General features: G+C 45.1%; 1 protein-coding gene across 1 annotated transcript in view; it reads left to right on the top strand.

The window, feature by feature from the left end:
• The first annotated feature begins 455 nt into the window (after positions 1-455).
• Positions 456-26,392, top strand: part of SLC44A3 (solute carrier family 44 member 3) — a 78,336-nt gene continuing 52,399 nt past the window's right edge. The window contains 8 exon segments of the mRNA XM_074381394.1: positions 456-1,318; positions 1,826-1,924; positions 5,376-5,518; positions 8,092-8,228; positions 9,053-9,146; positions 18,335-18,495; positions 20,576-20,665; positions 22,648-22,772. Of these exon segments, the coding sequence (XP_074237495.1) occupies positions 1,292-1,318; positions 1,826-1,924; positions 5,376-5,518; positions 8,092-8,228; positions 9,053-9,146; positions 18,335-18,495; positions 20,576-20,665; positions 22,648-22,772 (876 nt within the window). The 5' untranslated portion in view covers positions 456-1,291.

Below are 26,392 nucleotides of genomic sequence, written 5' to 3'. Positions count from 1 at the left end.
AGTGTCTATTTGTTTTAAACAAGTTTCTTGTAGAAAACATATTGCTGAATCCCTTGTTTTCATTCACTTTGAAAGGCTGTTCTTTTTGTAATTGGTAAGTTTAACCCGCTTACATTTATCGTAATTGCTGCTCTATTTGGAAGGCAGAATGGAATAGCTTGAAGTACAGTTCTAAGTATGGACTCTAGATCTAGACCACTTGGAGTTTCACCTACTCTGTCTAATAAACATGTATCCAGGAAGGCCCAGTGAGTTTGGAGTGGGAGGGTGGTGTTAGCCCAGAAGGAAGTCACGTGCACCAGAGAACCACTGTCTCTCACTCCCAGTTTCTGCCACTTTGCTAGATCTCTCCTGCAGTCAGGTTTCTACCATTAGGTAGAAGCAGCACCTAAAGGAAGCAATTAACCTAGCAGCCCTGAGGGTGGCAGAGGGAAGGGTAGAGGCTGGATTGGGAAGAGGTGGGGAGAGGCGGGTCTGCAGTTTTTTCTGTGTGTGTGGGGGTTTTTTTGTTTTGTTGGTTTGTTTTGTTTTGTTTGGTTTGGTTTGGTTTTTGTTTTTTAAATTCCTCACCCCAACAGAGCTTTTGTGCTGGTCTGATATTACCTGGAAAATTACCCCACCAGTCGCTTCAGTGGACGCTACCATTGCATCTGCGAAGTCAGGCAACGATTGGCCTAAGGCAAAGTGGGAGAGAAGTCAGAGTAAACCACCTCGAGAGCGCCGGTCTCCTGGAGTGTCTGGGTTCGACTCCTGCCCCCGCAGCTTACTCTGTCTCCTAGAACAAGCTGCATCGTCGCTGGCCGTGCCTCAGTTTCCCTCCTCCGTAGATTAGGAATGACAACAGCCATGAGAACAGAATCCGCGCCGCACACAGTAAATGCTGCTCACCTGTTTGCTGTGTAGAATACACCACGACACTGCCGCTCCGCCCTCAGGAAGGATCGGCTGAGACTTCGGCTTCCAGCTGACGGCCGAGGCCGACCACCCGCCCAAGGTCGCGGCGGCGCCGGCTCAGCTGCAGTCTTCGAGGGGCACCCGCCAGGCGGTTGAGGCGAGAGGACAGGGAAGCGCCTGAGCCTCTTCCTCCCTCCAGGGCAGGACCCCACGCAGGGAAGAGGCGGATCCAGTGCACCTGGGCGCCCGCGGCCGCCGGGCCAGGCGCAGAGGCGAACGGGAGGCGGCGCCGCGCCCCGCTCGCCCCTCCCCGGCCCCGGCCCCGGCCCGCGGGCGCTGCGTCTCCGCGCACTGGAGACGGCGGCTCCCAGTCACCGCCCCCGCCGGCGAGCGCGCGATGCCCTGCTCGGGCGCCGAGTGCCTGGTAAGCGCCCGCAGCCTCGGCCCTCGGGGAAAGAGCCCCGGGGCAGGGTCGGGTCCCCCTCGGGCAGGGTCGGGTCCCCCTCCTGCACGCAGCTGCCCCGCCGGGACGCTTCCGCCTTTCCCGCGCCTCAGGGATCGCGCCCCCGCCGGGTACCTGGGGCCGTCCGGCGGGGAGGACCCCGGACCCTACTCTGGTGCTGGGGCGGAGGCCGGGGAGACCCGGGCCCCGGGGCACGAACTTGGGGCCGCCCTCAGGTGCACCTCCAGGTGAGAGCACTTGGCGGCTGGCGGCTTAACATCCGCCCCGCACACAGCAGGTGTTTCAAAGGCTGCGTGAAAGAGCTGCCCGTGGTCACGGGGAAGGAAAAAAAAAAAACAACAAAAACTTAATTTTAAAAATTTAGAAAAAGATTGGTTACTTTGAGCACTCTTCGAGTAGATGTGGGTTAGGTTTCCAGGTTGACTCTACCTGTTTATCTTTTTTCTCAACTCTCCGTTTTTCTGGAAGGTTTCTGCAGGAGCCCCTCGGGAGTGGCGACCCCAGATTTACAGGAAACGCACAGATACGGCATGGTTATTCCTGTTCTTTCTGTTTTGGACTGGTTTGGTAAGTGTGGGTGCTTGGCAAGAGAAGAGGCCAGAGTGTGTGCGCGTCTGGAAATAACTCTGTCCCAAATGTAAATGGTAGTTGGTGCTGCAGTGAGAGACTTCTGCCATTAACCCACAATAAACACCAGTTAGTAGTCGAGAGAATTCTTATCCTAGACTGGCTAGAAAGCCGGACGGTCTTTTTGCTCCAGGCCATGTTCTAAGGGGTGACTCCATTAGGAAATGGGAATTAACCGTTGATCGTTATTTAGTAAGGCCAATGTGTCTCCTCTCACTATCCGAATTTACTAAGCAGTTCTTTTACCACGTGCCACACTCCCAAATCAAATATTCCTCAAGCTGTTGGTGCACCTTTAACAAAGGAAAAGCCAGCGTAAGCCTAGAAATAACTTGCATTTCCTTTAGCTGAACATCACACACACACACACACACACACACACACACACACACACACCACGATATGTTGTGTTTAGCAGCCAATACTGTTAGCCATAGCTAATAAGGAATGATTTTTCCTACACTAGTTTCCAGGTATGTATGATTGCTGGCAAACCCCATCACACTGTGTGGTTTTAATCCTCAGAGAGTCTGTTGGAAGTCGAATTTTGCTGCTTTTATACTTATTTTAGAGTTGTAGGTAACAGCAGAAAATGTCTCACCCGACATTTTCAAAGGCCACTTTCATGAAATCATCCATGCCAGGCTGAGGCGTGCTGTTTGCTGCATGGTAAATGATTAATTTATAGAGGCGGATAATAACTATCAGATCGTAATTACCTTTGTTGCAAAGAATTCTATTTGAATAGACCATAAAATACCGTGTTTGTTCCTCTTTCCAAGTAAGAAAGGCATTTGTTCACTTGTGACCCATTTCACATAGACAGACTTGGTTCCAGGCACAGTGGAAGGTTAGGCCTGAAACACTAAATCAGATGATTTTTGCTTACATTAGAACTCTCCTCTAAAAGCCAAGAGACAGTGCACCTAGGATACCTTCTGCTTAACTTCACAGGTGGCTGGTGTTTTTCTCTAAGACTGCTGTTGTATAAATGCAGGGAGCAGCTGGCCTGCCTTTTGCCCGGCTGCTTTGACCTCAAGCTGTTACTGTGATTTAATGATCTGCCTTAGCCCCTCCACAGCTTCAGCCTAGGACCTCACTACAAAACTCTCAGCCCGGCACCTGAGACTGCTGGGTAAAGGCTTTGTAGATGACCTATCACAGCCAAGTAAGTCTGAAGGTTTTAATATGTCCAAGTTCTCACTATAGCATTCTGTTTTAAGAATCAGAGTTCTTTCTTAGCTAACTGGCTTTTCTGTTTTCTATTTAAGATGCATATTTCTATCGAAGTTTTAAAAAAAATGTGTAACCAGACAGAAAGGATAAAGTAGACAAGAATGTTATGCAACAGTTTTTATTCACAGATATTTAAAACAAAGCAAGGAGTGTTTTGTTTTTTTCTTTTTCTGCCTCTGTTGTTCAGCTTTCAGGTCTTGTGGCAGATGTCTTGACTAGTGATGTGCTGAACAGGATTATTATTGATGGTGCTGCCCTGAGTTAGGGCTAGACAAAGGCTTGGGGGAAGGAGCTGAAATTATAAGCAGCGATGGTTCTTGCAAATGCAGCGCCAGCCTGTGTTTATATTTGCATTAAACATAAGGCACAAAGTCTCAAAGATTCCATTTTCTCTCAAAGATTCCTATTTGTCTCTCGAGATTCCATTTTCCTGATTTTGCAGGCATGGTTGATGGTGACCACCTTCGTGGCTCCACCAGAGCAGTGTACACACCTCCTACCTCACCTCTCATATGGAATCGCAATTGCATGTTTGAAATTAGGACAATAAAGGTTTATAGTAGTAGCTTTTTGGAAGTCTGAGGCAGGAAGATCCCTTGTTGCCGGGAGTTTAAGACCAGCCTTGGCAATCAATTGAGACCCTGTCTCTATAAAACATAAAAATAAATAATAATAATAAAGTTGTAGTTGTATTAACAGGGACTCGGGAATACTCAAATCCTACTCCCATCTCTCCCACCCAGAAAAACTTTCCACTCTTCACCACAGGCTTTCCTAGGGAAAGAACGATAGTAAATGGAAAACATCACTTTGTTATTAGATCCCTGGTGAGCTAGGCAGAAGCATATGACCCCTCTCCTCCCCCTAAGTTCAAACACAGTCAAGACCTTACTACCTTCCAACTCAAAGGACAGGGGACAAGCATGTCAAGGCGCAGTCAGCTTGCCATGGTAGCCACGTGGGCACACAGAGTCATACCTGCATCCACAGCCTTTAGGTAAAGGGTGAGTAACACAGTCTGCTGGCAAAGGTGACCCACTCCTTCTAGAATCTGACCAGTTAGACTTGGGAGGATCTTGGAGAGTGGGGAAGGACAGGAGCCTCCTTCCTCAGGAAGTCTGCAGCCAGAAAGTCCTGCTTCTCTTCTAGGCTGGGTTCCTTGAGGGCAAGAAGTAGGTTCTGGTCATTCCTGTGTCTCCCAGTAACAACATCTCAGGTACACACTGGGCACTTGAAGAATGTTTGTTATTTTGATTTCTAAGTTAGTAATGAGGGCAAAATATCTAGAAGGTATTTGAATTCAGGACAATGTACCAATGCAGCATGAGGTATCAGTGCTGTATATTAATGAATGGTGTATTATATCCTCTCTCCTGGAATGAACTTGTCAATATAGAGTATTAAATGGCTTCCTGTATATTGTCTATAATGCTGGGAAACTTACTACGTTTGTGTTATGGGAAGATATATATTCAGTCTTGGTGGAGAGCCTGTCAGTATGTATTCAGGGCACAGCTGTTTGAACTGAAATTTCAAATACTCCACATTCGCTATGAAAGTGGATAAAAATGATGATAGCTTGTCCAACAGAATTCCTGTGGTTCTTTATTTTGTATGTCTGAAGCAGTTATTCCAAAACGCTATTTGCAGACTTGTGAACAGTATTTCAGTACCTATCAACTGTATTGCTTCTGCAGAATCCCCTAAAAGTAAGAAAAGAAAAAAAGTAGTAGTAAACAAAGAAACAAACAAAAAAAACACCTCAGGGAAAGAATTAGCATAGCCCAGAAGCACTTAAATAAAGTAAGAACCTCAAGGGGAAAAAACATTGAGTTGGCCCACTGAAGTTAAACCAAAAAAAAAAAAAAAAAAAAAAAAAGACAGGCTCTTAAGGAAAAAGTACAAAGAAGTAAGAAAATGGAGAGGAATCTGTTTCAGTGGATTAGAATCCTTTCTCCCTAAGCTTAAAAGTATCAGAAGAGCAGGATGCTGATAGATTGGAGTTGTGGACGTGGCTGCTGCCGCAGCGAAGGGCTATTACGCCGGAGACCTTCCCACCTCAGCAAGCTGCATTTCACATCAGCATCTGCAGGGGTGTGGGGCACTGTGCACATGGCCCTTCGCTCAGGCTCTCATACGCCCTGTGTTTTGCCAGGTGTTTATCATGGGCTACTCGGTGGTGGCTGGAGCCGCGGAAAGACTCCTCTTCGGCTATGACAGCTTTGGCAACGTGTGTGGCAAGAAGAACTCCCCCGTGGAAGGGGCCCCTCTTTCAGGGCAGGACATGACCCTAAAACAGTAAGTCCCCAGTCTGTAGAGGAGCTGTGCCTCAAAACTTTGTATAAATTCGTCATTTAAAGCCTGAAAACTTTTCCCATTCAAAACTCTGTCAGCCTATTTCATAAAAAGGGAGGCTGTGGGTATAGCACGAGTAAGGGTACAGTTTTAGAATCAGCAGTCCTAAGTTCAAATTCAGCCCATGCGACTTTTCAGCTGTATAATCTTGGGCAGAGTACTTAACCTCTCAAAGCCTAGTTTTCATCTCTCTCACCTAGTTATAATACCTACCTTACAACAAGGTTATTTTAAGGATCCAGGAGACACTGCATGAGCTAAGGTGTAATAAATGTTCATTGCTGCTATTATTCGCCGTCACTTATTAGAATCATGTTACCAATCGTATGTTTGAAGCCTACATCATCCACGTGTTGTTTCTATGTGGAAACACCTGAACCCACCTGGAATGCTGGGGACCTGTGTCCCACCCTCCACCCCGGCAACCTCCTGAGTGTTGCTCCCAGGGGGGCTCTTGCCATTTCTGGGCATGGACTGTTTAGGGGGCATTTTCTCCTGCACTTATAGAGCCACTTAAAAGAAGACAGGAGGAGGGAGGTCAACCTAGATGCCCACGTGCTCCCATTTCACGTTGTGTTCATAATGCAGTGTCAAGAAACAGTCATTCCTGGTTGAAGTGAGTATGTATTCATTATTCTCAAAAGCCAAAAGGTAGAAGCAACTCAAGTGTCTGTCAGTGGTTGAATGGATGATGAAAATGTGATTTGTACATTACAGTGAAATATTAAAAAGGAAGGAAGGCCGGGCGCAGTGGCTCACGCCTGTAATCCCAGCACTTTGGGAGGCCGAGGCGGGTGGATCACGAGGTCGAGAGATCGAGACCATCCTGGTCAACATGGTGAAACCCCGTCTCTACTAAAAATACAAAACATTAGCTGGGCCTGGTGGCGCATGCCTGTAATCCCAGCTACTCAGGAGGCTGAGGCAGGAGAATTGCCTGAACCCAGGAGGCGGAGGTTGCGGTGAGCCGAGATCGCGCCATTGCACTCCAGCCTGGGTTAACAAGAGCGAAACTCCGTCTCTTAAAAAAAAAAAAAAAAAAAAAAAAAGGAAGGAAATTCGGACACATGCTACAACATGGATGAACCTTGAAGATATCATTCCAAGTAAAATAAGCCAGTCACAAAAACACAAACATTGTAGGATTCCACTTACATCAGATATGTAAAGGAGTCAAATTCCTAGAAAGAGAAAGTAGAATGGAGATTGCCAAGGGCTGGAGGAAAGGCAGGTGGCAACTTCTTGTTTAATAGGTACAGATTTCAGTTTGGGAAAATGAGTTCTGCCAATGGATGGTGCTGATGATAGCCCAACAACATGAAAGTATTAATGTCACTGGACACTTAGAAAGGTTCAGATGGTGGCCAGGTGTGGTGGCTCATGCCTGTAATCCCAGCACTTTGGGAGGCCAAGGCGGGCAGATCATGAGGTCAAGAGATCGAGACCATCCTGGTCAACATGGTGAAATCTTGTCTCTACTAAAAATACAAAAATTAGCTGGGCGTGGTGGCACGTGCCTGTAATCCCAGCTACTCGGGAGGCTGAGGCAGGAGAATTGCTTGAACCCGGGAGGCGGAGGTTGCAGTGAGCCGAGATCACATCACTGCACTTCAGCCTGGTGCCTGGTGACAGACCAAGACTCTGTCTTTAAAAAAAAAAAAAGGTTCAGATGGTAAATTTTATGTATATTTTAACATACTTTTTAAACTTTTGCAAAAATACATACATCATACACCCAGGAAATCTCTTTCTCATCTCCTCTTGCACCACCTTTCTTCCATGCCCAATAGGAGGAGGAAACACCTTCTGGGACCCCTTCTCAAGGTCTCTCCCACAGAGGGCAGCCTATGGGGTCTTCCTCTGCCATTCCCGAGTTCTCAGAGCCTGGATAAGTGCTTGGGCAGGAGTCCGGAAGCCATGGCTGCTAGTGCATAACCTGCCGATGGCAACTCCAGTTTCGTTCTTGTGCCCCCTCTACCCTGTCCCTGGGGAGCTGCGGGAGGGCTCTCCTGAGCCTCCTGGCTCTCAACTTGGGAGAAAAGGGGAAAGGCAAGCCTTTAGTTCCCAGCCTCGGCCCCCTCCTTGCCACTGCTCACTTCCCTGTGTTCAGTTATTTTCTGAAGCATATTTGAACAGTCTTGGGTACAAATGTGTTCTCCATGGAGTCCTTTGAATAGTGTGTGCATTGGCCTGATCTACCAATTCACAGGCAGTTTAATCAATGGCTTCTCTTCCTCAGATTTTCTCAGGTAAATCCCCAGTGTTATCCCCTAGAAAACACTAAATCTGGAGAAATAAAGCTTTGTTACCATTTGTAGACAGTTTCCAAGCTGCACAGCCTCATGGATGACCACCAGTAAGCATGATAAATGTTCAATTATGCTGGAACATTTAATTATGAAAGTGTGCCTGGGGGAACCCTGCATTTGATAGCATGTGGATATTTTTAAGGCCCACAATTAAGCCCAGTGAGAGGCAGTGCTCTAACACATTCTTCTGTTTCATCTGTCTCCTAGACACGTGTTCTTTATGAATTCCTGCAACCTGGAAGTCAAAGGTGTGCAGCTCGACCGCACAGCCCTCTGCGTATCCCGCTGCCCTGAAGAGCAGCTTGACTCCCTGGAAGAGGTCCAGCTCTTTGCAAACACCAGTGGTAGGCATTAGGACCTGGTTCAGTCTTTTCCCCATGGTGGAGTAAGCTGTGGGACCCAGATGAGATCATGTATCCTGACTCTGCTTTCTCTGGAAAGCTGGAAGGTTTACTTCCTTGTGAACGCTTCCTCTTGTGTGAAAAAGGCCGTAAGCATTTTCCCTTGAGCTGTTCAGGTTATTTTGGTTCTATCCAGATTTATCTGACTGTTACACATATGCTCCCTGCCACTTTAGGGGAATGGTCATCCATAGAGAGAGAGGAGACAGCCCACATTTGGGACCCAATGGCAGGGTCAGAAGGAAGTCAGGGAGCTCCAGGCATGTGGGCACATCCAGTCCTAGAGATGTATGTGCAGGCTGTGGGCTGAATTGCTGACAAGTAGGTCTTTTCATGAGATTATCAGGGCCAATAGATCCTTCCACTGAGCAGTCGGATATCGTTAGTTGCACCAAAAGCATTTGTGTAACTAAAGTACCTTGTACTGGGTCCACTGTTCAGAATTTTATCTGCCTAAGAAATGGTTTGCCAGATTTTCAAAAATTATTTGCAAAGCCAGGTTTAAACTATCAACATTCTACATCGTTTTCAAATATGCTTCAGATTATTTTAGGACCAATCACCTAACTTTTAGTTTTGAATTTGGGATTTTGAAGAGAACGTGAGGGAGGCCCTCACTAGACCTCAGATTATATGCCTATTCTGTCTGTGTTTCCGTCACCCATAGACCTAGTTGATTCTTTCTCCTTTCTGGTTTGGTAACATGACTGGTTTCCTTACTGACTCACCTGGGAAAGTGGTATAATATCCGTGTCTTCTGCTTACAGGATCCTTCCTGTGTGTTTATAGTTTGAATTCCTTCAACTACACCCACAGTCCGAAAGCAGACTCGCTGTGCCCCAGGCTACCGGTTCCTCCAAGGTAAAAGCTTCCATACTTTTTCCTTAACCCTCAACAAAAGTTATTGGGTATTTGGTGTGCATCTGTTACTCTTCTAGGCATTATGTGAAGGAGATATCAGAAGAGCCCCTGCCTGCAGGGAGCTTGAAATCTGTAGGAGGCCAGGGATAAAAGCATGAAGGGACTATTTGCAGTATGCGTCCAGACAGTGGATTAGTTATCAGGCTAAATAAGGAGAAAACTCAGCAAATAATAAAAGTACACATAATCTTTAAAGAACACTAGAGCTAGCAAGAAGTAACATGAATTATTACTAACAAGGTGATTTTATAAATTAGTGTGTATTTTTTTCTACTCCAACTACTTATTACAAAGTAACAGTCATTTACTTTTGACCTTTTATGACAATCAGACTTGGTTAGTTTTTATTGCTCTAGGTATCTTCATAAGAAACAGACCAGATGGGCAAGGCCAATGATCACCACACCTTTCTTCTCAATGAAAACAGAAAGCATGGGTTCTTACCAGGAGTACACTTGGTGGGCTCCTTGCAAGGTTTTACTCACTCCTATAAATTAGTGTACTACCTGGCATGTGGTAGGATGATTTAATTAAAACAAAGCATTATGCCAGTCCTCTAGGATGATGTTTATTGAAGTCTGGATTGGGACTTACAATAAGGAATTTATTACATGCCAACTCCAGTACGCACATACCTTCATACATATTTATGTATATAAAACAAAACTAGAAATCTCACAAAACAAGATTTACCCTTATTATGTATGACTCACACTTAGTTACTATTCTGTTGGCTTTTTAAAAAATCATGTATTTCATAGTCTTCTAACTGGTTGCGAGTGAAGCTAGAAAAATGCTAAACTAGCAGGTGCTCACACAAACACAAAAAGACCTGTGTAGGTTTTAATCACATCAGAGGCAGAAAATAGCCATTTTGTGATATTCTTTTCTGAAATAAATACTCCAAGTTGTAATTGAAGGAGGAGAGAATTCTTTGCTTAGGAGAATACTCATTGCATTTTCTGTAGTATCTTATTTTTAAAAATCTGCTAATTGTCAGATATCATAAACATGTCTCAATGCAACATACTGAACCCAGTTAAAAAAAAAAAAAAAAAACTAGAATGTTTTAGTAGTAGATGGAAGGAAAATTATCTAGCACTTGGAGAGAATGATTTTTTTTTTAAGAACACAATTTGTAACTATTATCTGCAGATAGATTTGAAAGAGAATGGAATTTTTAAGGTTGTAATTTAACCAGAGTTGGATAAACTCTCCTCTTACTATAAATGGGATGGCAACCGTAATTCCACAGGAAGCTTGTATCTTGATGCTTACGATGATAATTGCAAACATTTATTGAGCTTTTGATACTTTTCTAAGCCCTTAATATGGATTAACTTAACTTGGGCCTCAGAAAATGTCTACATTGTAGGTATTGTTTTCATCCCTATCTTTTAACAGCTGAGAAAACTGATGCAGAGAGAGGTTTAAGGTCATATACCCAGCAAATGGAAACACCGGCATTCAAACCCAAGCAGTGTCTATGTTTGAGTAAAGACTTGGTTTCATTTTGCCTGCTGAGTGGCCTCCCTAGACTCACATCAAGCTGGCAGAAAAAGTCCCATGCCATGTGTCATAATAGCACCATGTCTACGCTGGCCCTCTAGTCCTTTTCACCCTAGATGCAAATGTTTCCAATACTAACTTTTCAAGTAAAGACAAAACCCTTGACTGAGTGGCCTTTCTTGGACACAGAGAGAGAAACAGCCTGAAGGGCTCCATTCCCTTTTCCTGCACAAGGAAGTGTTTGTGTAAGGTGAAAATGATCATGTTTATCATGGAAGAGCAGTGCCAGGATAGAAAAGCTGGAAAACCTGAGAAGGGTGGCTATAGGGCCAAAGAACATTTTCTAAATACCTCTTTTTGACTGAACTGATTGTTTCTTCCTCCCCTTTTGATCATGGGAGGTATAACATACCCTTTTAGAGTAATGGCTGAATATCAAGATGTTTGTGGATCTAGGTATGAGCTTTTAAGAGCAGCGAAAAAGCACTGCAGAACGTAACAAGCAAATAGATCTTTTTGCACTTTGGTGTTCAACATGGTAATGTATTTTGAGTCCCCCCTGTATTCAGAATCTAAAAGGCGTGGATATCTTCCCCTCGTAAATTCCAGTTCTTCCCTCCCACATAGATGCCGGTACATGTCACTGTGTGGTTTGCTCAGCCAAATTCCATATGCAGGATAATTTAAATATACAGGCAGCTCTCCCAATGACTTCCTGTAAGTTTGAGTGGCTTTGCTAATGGGAAGAAGAAAAGCAGAAGTGGTGAAGAAACCTCAGGCCGTGGTCTAAAGATGCATCCCTATGGGCCAGGCACAGTGGCTCATGCCTATAATCCCAGCACTTTGGGAGGCTGAGGTGGGCAGATCACGTGAGGTCAGGAGTTTGAGACCAGCCTGGCCAACATGGTAAAACCCCATCTCTACTAAAAATACAAAAATTAGCTTGGTGTGGTGACAGGTGCCTGTAATCTCAGCTACTTGGGTGGCTGAGGCAGGAGAATCACTTGAACCTAGGAGGTGGAGGTTGCAGTGAGCCAAGACTGCGCAGTTGCACTCCAGCCTGGGCAACAAGAGCGAAACTCTGTCTTAAAAAAAAAAAAAAGATGCATCCCTACTCCAGCTAATGAAATATTCTATATCTTGAAAGGAGTGGTAGTTGATAGATGTATATGTTTAACAAAGTCTCTAATTTTATGTTTAAGATCAGTGCATGTCATTGTATATAAATTTTCCTTCAGTAAAAAAGAGGAATTCCTTACATTCTAAAGCATATTAAGTAAAAAAAAAAAAAAAAAAGCAAATAATAGAACAGTGTGCAGTGTACTGTCTTTTGCATAAAAAGTGGAAAATATAAATATTGTAAGTATATATAAATATATACATTTAGGTATATATTTGCTTGTATAACCATTACATCAAGCATTACTTACAGGATGTAGTCAGAAAACAATTTTTGCCTTTCTCTGTCTTTTTAAATTTATTCAGTGGGAATTGGGTTTTTTTGTTTTTTTGGGTTTTTTTGTACTGAATAAAAACACAGGCAGTTCCCAAAGTTTCTCTGGTAACTTTTAGGTAATATGTACTGAGTCACTTTAAGTTGTAAGAGACACTTTCGAGTCTCTTACAATAATTAAAATGTTCAGCCCAGACCAGGCACAGTGGCTCGTACCGGCCATCCCAACATTTTGGGAGGCCAGGGCTGGAGGATTGCCTGAGTCCAGGAATTCAAGACCAGCTGGACAACATAATGAGACCATGTCTCTATAAAAAATTTAGAAAGTAGATTGGTATAGGGGAACATGTCTGTGGTCCTAGCTGAAGCTGAGGTGGGAGCATCTCTTGAGCCCAGGAGTCTGGGGTTGTAGTGAGCTGTGGTCATCCACTGCACTCCAGTTTTGGTGACACAGCAAGACCCCGTCTCAAAAATCTTTTTAAAAAGTAAAAAATATTCAGCCCAATATGATAAACTTCTCACTTGATTAAAGGTTTAAACTTCCGCCCCTCGCACGCTTCACCCAGGAGCAAGTGGGCAAGGCCACCGTCCTGGAAGGAGGCTGAAGTCAGCTGCTCCTCTCCTCTTCTGTTTATTTTTCCTCTCCTAGCTTGCTAAAACAGGTTTTGTCGAAGGGGCTGGTGCAGCAAAAGTGAAGAGAAGGAAAGGGTAACAGGAGTACATTTACTTGTCTGATACTAGCACCAGCATTCTCTGGGCTTGGGAGATGTCCCGGCCACCTCTTCCTCTCACGGGCATGTTTTGGGTTCTTTGGGGCTCTTTCAGCTGCAGTGCCTTTCACCTAGTCTAATGCATCTCTGCTCTGGCTGGTCACGTGAGAAGCCTTCCTCAGTCCCGAGACATTAATTAGCCAGCTCAAAGAGCAGCCACCTCCAGCTCCTCTGCCAAGGTCGCAACAGGCTTTGACCTGGCTGTCTTAGACACGGTCAATGGCAGCCTGTCACTGGGACTTGTGCACATGTGACCCACAACTGGACCCCAGGAAGCCCTCTTCACCCTTTGCCCTGACAAATGCCCTGGGGGCTCTTAACTCCCCAACTGTAACTCTCTGCTCTGCTGTTAAAGCCGCTTACTCTCCAGATTTCTTGGGGTGGCTCAGACCCGAAGCCAGGTGATTCTCTAAGCTATGTTTTCCATGCAACCCTTCTCATCTGACTTGGGAATAGTACCCCTCAGCCTCTTCTCTTTGGGAATGGGGATGGAGTCACATGACAAGTGTAGTTAAAAAAAAAAAATTCAGCTCTTCAAAGTTGCGCTTCCAAAGACTCTCTGCACTTGTCATCACCTGAGCAGAGTGGATTTTACTATATGCAAATAAAAATTAAAATCAAGATGTCAGGAGATCTTAGGATAAAGTGTAGCAGGTGACAAATTAAATGACAAATAAGGAGCTGATGAGAGTAACTTTGGAAAACAGCTTTGTGACTAGATACTGTAAGCTAAAGAGAAAAGGAGCTGTACATAAATGCTGTACTCCAGACAGTCCATTTGTTTACTTCACAGGTACTGGTTAACAATTTTTTTTTCATTTTTTAAACATTCCCTAAACAATACAGTAGTAGAATGATTAGCAATTCTGAAACTACATACTAGGATTGATTATAAGGCCCAGAATCAGTCATACCGAACCATACCCAGTACCCAGATCATAGTGTCTAATTATTGGTCTTCAAGGGTTCTTTGGAGAAATGGCAGGTTCTAGGACTTGAATAAGGAGCATACCAGCTATGCCTGGTATCATCATTTTGTAGCATCGGAAAGTAAGGAAGTGCTCAAGAAAGAAAAATAATGAGTCATGTCAAAAGGACACAGATGCCTCGTAGTGGCCAAAGCTGGAATAGATTGAGTAACACAATTACAGATTATAACCCAAAGAAAAGAGTAACTATCCATGAGGCCATACTGACATAAATAAATGATTGAATAAATAAACAAATGGGGGAAAGGGATAATTTTTTTTTTTTTTTTGAAACAGAGTCTCTCTGTGTCATCCAGGCTGGAGTGCAGTGGCATGATCTCAGCTCACTGCAACCTCTGCCTGCCAGGTTCAAGTGATTCTCCTGCCTCAGCCTCTCAAGTAACTGGGATTACAGGTGCCTGCCACCACACACAGCTAAGTTTTGTATTTTTAGCAGAGACGGGGTTTCACCATGTTGGCCAGGCTGATCTCGAACTCCTGACCGCAAGTGATCTACCTGCCTTGGCCTCCCAAAGTGCTGGAATTACAGGCATGGGCCACTGTGCCCAGTGAAAGGGATAAATCTTAACAGAAGAATCCCTATGTAGATACTTCTTCCTCTGGGAGGTGGCATTCCCCTCTCTTTGAGAGTCCGCCAGGCTTAGTGACTCATTTCCAAAGAATGGAGAGGGGAAAGAGAAAAGTAGCAATTTTACCTGGAGAAACCCGGCAGGTACCACCTTAGCCAGGTGATCAAGGTTAACTTCACCAGTGTCGTCCTGTTCCCTGGTATGATTCTCTGAGAAAGGCACTTCGCCTTTGTGGCCGTCTCCCAAAAACCTGTTAACCGTAGTCTAATCAGGAGAAAACATGAAAGAAATTCTACAAATTAAGGGACATTTTACAAAATACATTTCAGAAATGTCAACATCACGAGAAACAAGGAAAAACGAAGAAACTTGTCACAGGCCAGGCACAGTGGCTCACACCTGTAATTCCAACACTTTGGGAGGCAGAGGTGGGAGGATGGATGGAGCTCAGGAGTTCAGGCCAGTTTGGGCAATACAGTGAGACTGTCTCTACAAAAAATATGAACTGTCGCCGGGCGCGGTGGCTCAAGCCTGTAATCCCAGCACTTTGGGAGGCCGAGGCGGGTGGATCACGATATCGAGAGATCGAGACCATCCTGGTCAACATGGTGAAACCCCGTCTCTACTAAAAGTGCAAAAAATTAGCTGGGCGTGGTGGCACGTGCCTGTAATCCCAGCTACTCAGGAGGCTGAGGCAGGAGAATTGCCTGAGCCCAGGAGGCGGAGGTTGCGGTGAGCTGAGATCGCGCCATTGCACTCCAGCCTGGGTAACAAGGGTGAAACTCCGTCTCAAAAAAAAAAAAAAAAAAAAAATATGAACTGTCATGACCAAAGAGAAGACATGCCGACTAAATGTCATGTGCTATCCAGAATTAGATCCTGGAATGGAAAAAGGATGTTATGGTGAAATCAAAATAAAGGCTATAGTTCAGTGCTGATGTTAAATCTTAATTTTCACAAATATACTGTGGTTATGTAAGATGTTCACATTAGGGGAAGGTGAGTGAAGGATACACAGGAACTCTCTACATCGTGACCATTTTTTTGTAACTCTAAAATTATTCAGAAATTAAAAGTTTATTTTTTAAAACCCTTTTCTTATCAACTTCCAACTCTTTCATGCTCTCAGTATGGGTGCGGGTTTAAGAATAATCTATCCAGCCGGGTGCGGTGGCTCACACCTGTAATCCCAGCACTTTGGGAGGCCGAGGCGGGTGCATCACGAGGTCAAGAGATCAAGACTATCCTGGTCAACATGGTGAAACCCCGTCTCTACTAAAAATACAAAAAATTAGCTGGGCATGGTGGCGCGTGCCTGTAATCCCAGCCACTCGGGAGGCTGAGGCAGGAGAATTGCTTGAACCCGGGAGGCGGAGGTTGCGGTGAGCCGAGATCACGCCATTGCACTCCAGCCTGGGTAACAAGAGCGAAACTCCGTCTCAAAAAAAAAAAGAATAATCTATCCACTTTTCTCCCACCTCTTTTTTGGCAAGCCCTGAATGGTGGGGTCTGGCATCTCATCTTGGAGTATAATTTTTATTATCTTTGAGCTCAGCTGCAAGTTTCATTTAAATTTCCTATGATATTTATATATGCTTTAAAAAATAAAAGCCTCTAGAATGGTTTGCAAGAAACCAAAAACAATGGGTGCGTGTGAGGAAATGTACTTCAGCAGCTCAGGGCCAAGGAAAGGCAATTTCTTGCTGTTTGGTCTCTTGTACCTTTTGGAATTTAAGCCATGTAAATGTATTACCCCTTCAAAAATATAATTTAAAAAGATACCCTTCATGTTACTCTTTGCTTAAATCACCATCCAGTGACTCAGGAACTATTTCTGTAATATTGAGACTTCTGGAGTAAGATTATTCCACATGTTCTATGTTGTGCTTCATAAGAAGTTTGGGGTGCTGGGTGCAGTGGCTCACACCTGTAATCCCAGCACTTTGGGAGGCAGAGGTGGGCGGATCACGAGGTCAGGAATTCGAGATCAGCCTGGCCAATATAGTGAAACCCCGTCTCTTCTAAAAATACAAAAAATTATCTAGGTGTAGTGGCGGGCGCCTGTAATCCCAGCTACTCGGGAGGCTGAGGCAGGAGAATTGCTTGAACCCAGTAGGCAGAGGTTGAGGCAGTCTGGGTGACAGTGTGAGACTCCAACTCAGAAAAAAAGAAAAAATAAACCTTTAGGAAGTCATTCTTTTCTTCAGGGCAATGAAATCTTGTTTAAATTTGGGTTCTTGTTTGTTTCATTCTCATACATTGCACAGAATGATTGGTGACTGGGTTTTGAACAACTTTTCAGATAATTTGACACTTTTTTGGTTGGGATTATTTCTATCATTTGGGGTTCATGGAAAAGAAGGAGGGCAGGACCCTGTGAAGGTATCAGTGGCTTCACGAAGATTCATTAGAATGCATATTCCTAGGCGTTTTTACATTTCAGGAAGGGCCTTAAAAAAGGTCAACTTTCTCATCTACCCACGGCAGTTACCTGCAGCATCAATCATACATTTGGTATTTATTTATTTATTAAGCATCCACTGTTCACAGCAAGGCTCTCAAGCCTCATGTGCCTTCCTAAACAGGGCAGAATTAAGCTAATAGTGTCATTAACACAGCTTCTGTCTGATCCAGTTCACACCCCTAATAGTTCCTTACAGAAATAAAATTCTTTTGTTGGAGTTGGTAGTTTGTGTCTAAGAAGGGCTAAGACAGGAGAGTAAAAAATGTGGTTCCCACCGGGCACGGCGACTCACGCCTATAATCCCAATGCTTTGGGACATGAAGGTGAGCGGATCACTTGAGCTTATGTTGCCCAGCCTGGGCAACATGACGAAACTCTGCCTCTACAAAAAAATGCAAAAATTAGCTGGGCATCATGGCACTTGCCTGTGGTTTCAGCTACTCAGGAGGCTGAGGTAGAAGAATAGCTTGAGCCCTGGAGGCAGAGGTTGCAGTGACCCATGATCGAGCCACTGTACTCCAGCTTGGGCGACAGAGCCAGACCCTGTCTCAACAACAAAAAAAGTAGTTCCCCTTAAAGAAAACGTAGTATATGTACACATACCACAGAGTAGTATTTGGCCTTTTTTAAAAAAGAGAGATCCTGCTATTTGTAACAACAGGGATGAACCAGAGGATATTATGTTAAATGAAATACACCAGGAGCACAAGGGCAAATCTCATGCATGGACCCACTTGTATGTGGAATCTAAAAAAGTCAAATTTATGGAAACAGAGAATAGAATGGTGGTTATCAGGGGGGAGGGCAGGGGAAATGAGAGATGTTGGTCAAAGGATACAAGTGTCTGTTACATAGGATGAATAAATTCTGGCTATATAAAGTAGAGCATTATTATCTCATGAACCACCATCATATATGCAGTCCACATGTACCTAAAAAATAATTATGTGCTGTATGTTTGATATTTGCTACAACAGTAGATCTCCGGTGTTCTCAAAATATAACTATGGGAATTGATGGATACGTGTATTAGCTTAACTGTTGATCATTTCACGAAGTTTATGTATATCAAAACGTCACATTGTACACCTTAAATATATGGCATTTTTATTTTTTAAAGTGTTTCTCCCCAAGTTTAGGTTTTTGGTTTCTATGGGTCCCCATAATCAACTTCCTATTCAGAACATTACCTAATCAGTGTAGCAGAGCTTACCTGCCTGGCTTTCTAAGGTGTGCTCTGCAAATGGGATGCTGGGCTCCGCTCTGTTAACCACAGTTCTTAAGCTTTCCTGGTTGTTGAGAATGTTAAATAAACATCTCTTAAACATAAATAGTAAATTAACATTTTTGCCATTTTTTTTTTTTAATTTTTAGCAAGTCATTTCCCTTGTTTAACCGATGCATCCCTCAAACGCCTGAGTGCTACTCCCTGTTTGCATCTGTTCTGATAAATGATGCTGACACCCTCCACCGAATTCTAAGTGGAATCATGTCGGGAAGAGACACAGTCCTTGGCCTGTGTGTCCTCGCATTAGGTAATTCTCAGTTAAGTTAATCTGAGTCATTGTTTATGGAATGCCGAAGTTCCTAGCACTTACGTACATGGTATAATGAAAATTAGCCTCTTGACTTAAATATAAAACTTGTATTTTCTTTATAGATATTTTCAGTGTTTCAGATTTAAGTGGGATGAGGGCAGTAAGAATAGAGGAACAGCTGGCCCTCTGGCAGAAAGCCTCAGTGGGGTGGGGTTGCCTTGATATACTGACCATGTCCTAGTGTCTGCTCCTCACTGGGGATGAGTGTAGAAAGCAGATTGCCAATTTGTGGATGGGCCATGAAAAATACAACTGTCAGGGCAACCAGAAACCATGTCTTCTGGCCACACATGCCTCCACCTGTAGGTGAGCCAGAGCAGAAGGCTGCTCAGTGAGCAGGGCGAGGACACGTGGGCATCCATGTTAAATGGAGTCAGTCTGCAGGTGTCTGCTGCATCCCACTCATCTAAGGGACATACCTGCTTTGGGTTGTAGGCAGGACAAGGCCTTGAGCCTTCTCTGGGCATTTCTGGAAGCAGCTACCCACTCTTGACCTTTTGACTTCCCATTTTCTATGTTTCAGTTGTCTGAAATCAAGAACCAACTTTCTCTTTGAACAGGTTAATACACTCTGCTCCTTTAGACAGTGGTAAGAGCCTGTTGTCGCCCTCCTTTCCAGTGGCAGCCCCCTAACCTCTTGGTTGAGAGAAACTCTTTGGTCAGACATTAACATATTTCTAACAGTTAACAAATTGAGTTTCCACAATTTCATTACTAAAAGCTTCCTAATTCCTGAATGCTTGGGAATACTTAACTTGTCACCATTATGACTTTCAGACTTCTTATTTAGGCTGAAAATGACTTCAAATGACCCGGACGGGATTCCTTGACTCCCAAATACTGGCTTGGTTACAATATATAACAAAAAACCCTCAGGTTACTCCTGATACCTTATATGATGACCTAACGTCCCTGCAAGGACATTGTCATGTACTTACTAGATTCATCTTGGTATTAACAGCTGTTGTTTACTGAGCACTTACCATGTGCTTGGCATTGTACTTATTCTTCACTCATCGAAACCTCATCAGAATCCCAGTACCACTCGTAGGAGGGGAAACTGAGGCTTAGAGAGGTTCAGGACTTGGCCAGGGTTACACACCTAGTAGAAGAGGTGGTAGAGCTAAGACTCAAACCCAGATCTGTGTAATCCCAAAACCCACCTTACTAACCATAACGCCAAGATACCTAGATGGTCCTGACTTCCTATGTCGAAAAAATACATACAGCTTACTTCATGGTTAGGATCTTAAATTCTTCATTTTAAAGGCATTATTAGTCTTTCATATTTAATAAGAGTACCTTAGAACATGTAAAGTTAGAAGTTTACATAAGCCCAGTATGCAGTCAAAAGAGTTAAGTGTGCTAAGGATTTTAAATGATTCATTTGAACTTACAAGAAAAAAAGATTTGAGCATTTTGAGAATAATATGGCTAATTTTTTTTTTCTTTCTTTCTTTTTTTTTGTTGAGGCAAAGTCTGACTTTGTTGCCCAGGCTGGAGTGCAGTGGTGCAATCTCAGCTTACTGCCAACCTCTGCCACTCGGGTTCAAGTGATTCTCATGCCTCAGCCTCCTGAGTAGCTGGGATTACAGGCGCCCGCTACCACGCCTGGCTGATTTTTTTGTTTTTTTAGTAGAGATGGGGTTTCCCCATGTTGGTCAGGCTGTTCTCAAACTCCTGACCTCAGGTGATCCACCCACCTTGGCTTCCCAAAGTGCTGAGATTACAGATGTGAGCCATCATGCCCAGCCAAAAACAAATTTTTTTTTTTTTTTAAGGAGAATACTAGCACTTTCAGAGACCAGCTTATGGCACGACTGAATGGTACATCAGAGACTGCCCCATGTATACCTTGTTATTTCTATTTGGAGTTTAGTAGATATCCCAAGATATTTAGAGATTGAATAAAATCCTAGGCATCACTGTTCTGGAGGGTTTTGTCATCCCAGTGCTACCAGCATCGCCTCTACCCTTGGTTGCTATTGAGGTTTATGTGTTTTGCTTAATTTTTCAGCCTTGTCTTTGGCGGTGATGTTTACCTTCAGATTCATCACCACCCTTCTGGTTCACATTTTCATTTCGTTGATTATTTTGGGATTGTCATGTAAGTATTTCTCTACTTGACTGATTTCAATTAAATGAAAAGACTTTCCATTAAGTATAGAACTTAAAAGTTGGCATTTGTAAGCTACCTGAAATCTTAAAGATCTAGCCCGTCACTTTACAAATGACGAAACTCAGGCCCAGGGAGGATGGCAGGGGGTTGCCGTGTCTCACAGACAGTGCAAAGTTAATGACCAATCTTGTTTGTTTATTTGCTCGCTCACTCACTCGCTCTCTTGCTCTCTTTCTTTCTTTTTCTCCTTTCCTTTCTTTCTCTCTCTTTTTTTTTTTTTTTTTTTTTTTTTTTTTTGAGGCAGGCTCTCACCTTGTTGCCCAGACTGGAGTGCAGTGCTGCAAACATGGCTCACTGCAGCCTCAACCTCCTGGGCTCAAGTGATCCTCCTGTCTCAGCCCCCAAGTAGCTGGGACTATAGGCACATGCCACTACCCCCAGCTAATTTTTGTGTTTTTTATAGAGACGGGGTTTTACCATGTTGCCCAGGCTGGTCTCCTGAGCTCAAGTGATTCATCCACCTTGGCCTCCCAAATTGCTGGGATTACAGGCATGAGTCACCATGTCCAGTCAAATCTGTTATTTCTTCTGCTATGCTATGCTGCCCCTGAAATGAGCTTGCCAATAGCGTGATCCTGTATCCATAACATTAAAAGACGATTCCAGCACCCATCAGCAGCATTTTAAGGATTTCTGCTGAACAGGCACCTCACCCATTGGCACGTGGGTGCCCACAGTTGTCATGCAAAGGCTGTGACCGGCTGGAAGACACAGAGGCCCACGCAGCAGCAGAGTCCTGGAGACCCTGCACTGTGCCCTTATTTCCCTTCTGGTTGCTGGATTGTGAATCTCACCAGCAGTTGTTGGGAGAGAGGTTCGAGGTTACAAGGGCATGCAGGAGGCTCAAGGCAGCAGCCATTTACATATTGGCATGGGGTATAGTCATGTGTCACTTAACGACGGGGAGGAATGCATTCTGAGAAACACGTTTCTCGACGGTTTCCTCACTGTGTGAACGTCAGAGTATACTCAAACACAAACCTGGATGGTTGAGCCTGTTACACACCCAGGCTACCTGGTATAACCCATGACTCCTAGGCTGCACACCTGTGCAGCATGCTATTGTACAGAATACTGTTGGCAGCTGGAACAGAATGGTCAGTATTTGTGTATCTAAACACAGAAAAGGACAGTATTACTATCTCATGAGACACCATATATGCAGTCCGCTGTTGATCAAAATGTCATTATGTAGCGGATGAGTATATTTTAATTTTTAAAAACTGATGTGATTGTAATGTTTCATGCCCCTGAGTCATCAGCTCTGCCCTCAGCAACTCAGAGCCCTGTGGCCCTGTGTGGGAGGACCGGTACAGTGACTGCTGAGGGATGTTTCTCATCCACTCCAGCCTTCCTATAGTTACTGCGGATATGGCATAAGGTGGTATTTTATACCTAAAAGTGGAGTACTTGCAACGTTAGGGCATCTTCAAAGTGAGCCTCTGACTTCCGTGATTCCCACAGGCCATGTAAATTCGACCAGTTTTGTGGGCAAGCAGCCAACATCCAGGCTCCCACAGGAGTTGTCACCAGCAGAGCTTGCCGCACACATTTAGACAGTGGGCTCTAGCATTGCCCTATCACCATCCTGTCCATGGGGTTTTCCTCCTGCTCATGCCCAGACTTGACCTGTGGGCTAGGCGCCTGTGTTCTGGAGTCACCTCCCTGGTTCTCCCAAAGCAAGCATCATCCCAGGACTGGTGGGTCCGCTGTGGGTTGCCCTGGCTCTGCCCAGCTTCTCCAGAGGGCAGTAGCTGCCTGTAGGATCCCCTGGGGATTTGGGACCCACTGCCGGAGCAGCGCCATGCAGCCGGTGGGCAGTGGCTGGACTTCCCTGTGTGATTCTGTGTGCTGAGGAATGGTTATCTCATGGCGGGTGCCCTGAGCTCTGCTACTGTTCTCTTTCCTAGTTGTCTGCGGTGTCTTGTGGTGGCTGTATTATGACTATACCAATGACCTCAGCATAGAATTGGACACAGAGAGGGAAAATATGAAGTGTGTGCTGGGGTTTGCTATTGTATCTACAGGCATCACGGTAAGAAACGGTCTTCTAGCTGTAGGTCGGGTAGCCAGCCAGAACTCTGAAATCCAAATCATTGCATTCTAGCCAAAAACAACTAGAATTTGTTTTTCTTTTGATTCAGAATGGGCCTTCTTTGGATTGGAGATACTGTATAGGAATAAATCAAAACCCTCCGAAAATGAGAAAAGGTTTTAGTTCTTCCCAAGTCATTCCTGCCACCCCCCAGAGATTGCTCTGTTATACTTGCTGTGTGCCGTTCTTGGTCCCAAGGGGCTACAAGGTGGGCATGGTGGGTGGGTGGCGGCAGGCGGTTCCCATTCCCTGTTTGTGAGGAGCGGCTCCCCCTTGCCAGCGTGTGCTCAGCTCTCAGGGGTGTCAGCTCCTGCTGCCTTCTAGCACGCAGAGCCCTTTGTTTCCAGACTTTCTGGCCACTCGGTTATTTTGGGTTTCAGAGAACCTGCTGCTTCCTCAGTGAACTTTCTGGTTGAAAACAAGCCAACTTAGAATAATGAGGCAGCAGATATTAGTTACTGCGGGAGGGTGGCTGGCAACCAAATGTCATTCAGGACTCTCTCCAGGGACCATTAGGAAGGCTAGAATCACAAGGCCCTGGGGCAGGGGACCCCGCACTGGCTTCAGGTCTCCCCAGAGTCGTCCTTGCTGGTGTGTTGGTTACCGATTGTTCTGTGGAGGAGCTGCAGGCAGGGTTTTCCAAAAGCCCACTGAATCTTGCAGAAAATGCAGATTCTCACACAAACCCAATTCTCTCACAGGAAATCTTTCTATTCCCACGTTTGGTAGTTGTTCACATTTTCTCCTTTCCATGGTGAGGTTTTAGGTTTGTCATCTTCACATAAATTGTGCCAGGGAGCAAGGGTACAATAAAGGAAAGCACCTGTTTGTTCTGGCCTCAGGCAGGAACCAGGCCGGACACTCAGCAGAGTCTGCAAAGGAGGCTGGTGACGAAAGGGCTCCCCCATGCCCCAGGCTGGGCAAAGGGGAAGAAGAGCAGGGCTGAGAGCTGGGGAGGACCCAGTTCCTCCATCTGCTCTCCACAGGGCTTCCTTTGTGTTTGCACACTGCACCATTTATGCCACCCAGATCCCAGCGTCAGGGTAAAGTCAGGGAGAGGGGAGGCCATGGGAACAGAGAGACTATTTTCTCCGTGTTCGTGAGTTCTGCACGGGGCTACTCCAGAAGGCGGAGTTGAGTCCCAGTTCACCTCCCATTCATTTTTCATGAGTTCTTACCAATTCCCAGTCGCTGGATGAACTAGTTTGACTCATTTTGAGAATTCACGGGCGTTCCTCCTCAGCCTCTACAACCGAAGGGTCTCCTCTGGGTATCTCGCAGGGCCTCTCCTGACACCCTTCCCAGGCATGGTCAGGAAGCTATGCTCCTAGATCCTGGAGCAGCTTCTGCACAGTTTATCCCACTGTCATCCGACTGTCTTTCCTCCACTTGACTGTTGAGGGCAGGAATGCTCCAGCCCAGCTGGAAGAGAAAGAGCATCTCAGGCCAAGGGCACAGCATGCCTGAGGTCACATGGGCAGGGAGTGACTTGCAGGAAGTCCCTTTGATGGAAGCCTGAGATGCAGGTGCAGAGAGGGTCAGGTCAGGAAGGTCCTGATCTACAGTGGTGATAGGTTTGCTGTTTCTCCAGAGGCAGTGGGGTGGCATGGATGGAGTTTGAGCTGGGAAACACCATCTTTGTCTTCGTGCTTTCCAAAGCTCCCCTTAGCTGTAGAGTGGAGGAGGGATTGAGGTGGGGGTGGGGTGGGGCCAGGGTGGTTAAATGTAGAAAGCTAAGGAGGTGATTGGGGCCTAAAAGACAGAGACTGAGACGTGAGCTGTGGTATCAGCCATGGAAATTGGAAAGGATGGCAGGAGAGGTATTGAGGAAAGTGAACCAGAGGTGATTGCGATTGTACTGGACACTTTGCCAGTCCTTGACGATAAGAGATGCCCCTGCTCTCTAGGAGCCTAATCTAATGGGAAATTCAGACAAGGAAACATTTATAGGATATGTTAAATAGTACAATAGGATAAGTGTGGAATAAAATGAGAGCACACAAGAGGGGAACCTAACTCTTGAAGAGTCCAGAAAATTAGGGCCACTGAAGATAAAGAATATGGGCGGAAGAGAAGGTTCTAGTATGAAGATAATTTGATCCAGGATAAATTGAGATACTCTAGGACATCCGTGGCCTTGTCAATAACTGATGTACTTACTCTTCCAGCACCTAGAGGAAGGTGAGGCTGGAGGTTTTTATTTGGAGTTTGTCAGCATCTAGGAAGGATGCTAAAAGCACAGAGGAGCAGGAGATACCCCTAGACAATCTCAAGCAGCAATTAAAGAAGTAGGAGGGCTAAAAGAAAGATCATGGAAGCCAAGGGAGGAGAAAGTTTCGAGAAAAGAGGAGTGGACAAGGGATCCGATGCCATGCTGAAGCTGAGCAAGACCTGGAATGTTTCCATGGCATTAAACGCTCAGGAGGTCACATGAAGTAACTTCAGGGAGAGCTGTTTCAAAAGGGTGTTGGGGTCTGGATGATTGCGAGTGGTTGAAGAATGATTTGGGGCATGGAAGTGTAGATGGTGGATGTAGGCAAGCCAAGAAGCTTGGCCATGAAAAGAGTAAGAGACATCAGTGGCTGCATGGGGATGAAGGGGTGCAGAATGTTTGTTTCATTAATACGAGATTTGTTACCATTTATATGCAGGGAGGGAAAGCCAGAAAAAGGCACAGAAAGCAGCTTTGAGACTTTCTGCCTCGTACTCATATTCCTTTGCCTTTTGCAACATCTTGGGTTCTGTGGGATGTGGAGGGAGGATGTAAGGCAGTTCCTTGACACTAGAAGACTTATTCTATCTTTTTTCCCAACCAGACTGCAAGGCCCTTTATGTAGGGACTGTGTCTTGTTCACTATCATAGCTATTAAGATCTATTCCGGCTGGGCACAGTGGCTCATGCCTATAATCGTAGCATTTTGGGAGGCCAAGGTGGGCAGATCACAAGGTCAGCAGTTTGAGACCAGCCTGACCAACATGGTGAAACCCCATCTCTACTAAAAATACAAAAATTTGCCAGGCATGCTGGTGCTCACCTATAATCTCAGCTACTCAAGGAGGCTGAGGGAGGCAGAGGTTGCAGTGAGCCGAGATCGCACCACTGCACTCCAGCCTGGGTGACAGAGCAAGACCCGGTTTAAAAAAAAAAAAATCGCCGGGCATGGTGGCTCATGCCTGTAATCCCAGCACTTTGGGAGGCCGAGGCAGGTGGATCACAAGGTCAAGAGATCGAGACCATCCTGGTCAACATGGTGAAACCCCGTCTCTACTAAAAATACAAAACATTAGCTGGGCATGGTGGCACGTGCCTGTAATCCCAGCTAGTCAGGAGGCTGAGGCAGGAGAATTGCCTGAACCCAGGAGGCGGAGGTTGCGGTGAGCCGAGATCGTGCCATTGCACTCCAGCCTGGGTAATGAGAGCGAAACTCAGTCTCAAAAAAAAAAAAAAAAAAAAAAAATCTATTCCAGGGGCCAGCACTTACTAGATGCTCAATTAGTGTTTGCAAATTCATCTGTTCAATTATAACAAAGTAGTGAGTAACTGTCTTAAAAGCACTGTT

Source organism: Saimiri boliviensis, chromosome 11, assembly GCF_048565385.1.
Source record: "Saimiri boliviensis isolate mSaiBol1 chromosome 11, mSaiBol1.pri, whole genome shotgun sequence".
Lineage (NCBI taxonomy): Eukaryota > Metazoa > Chordata > Mammalia > Primates > Cebidae > Saimiri > Saimiri boliviensis.
This window is presented reverse-complemented; position numbering and strand designations above follow the sequence as displayed.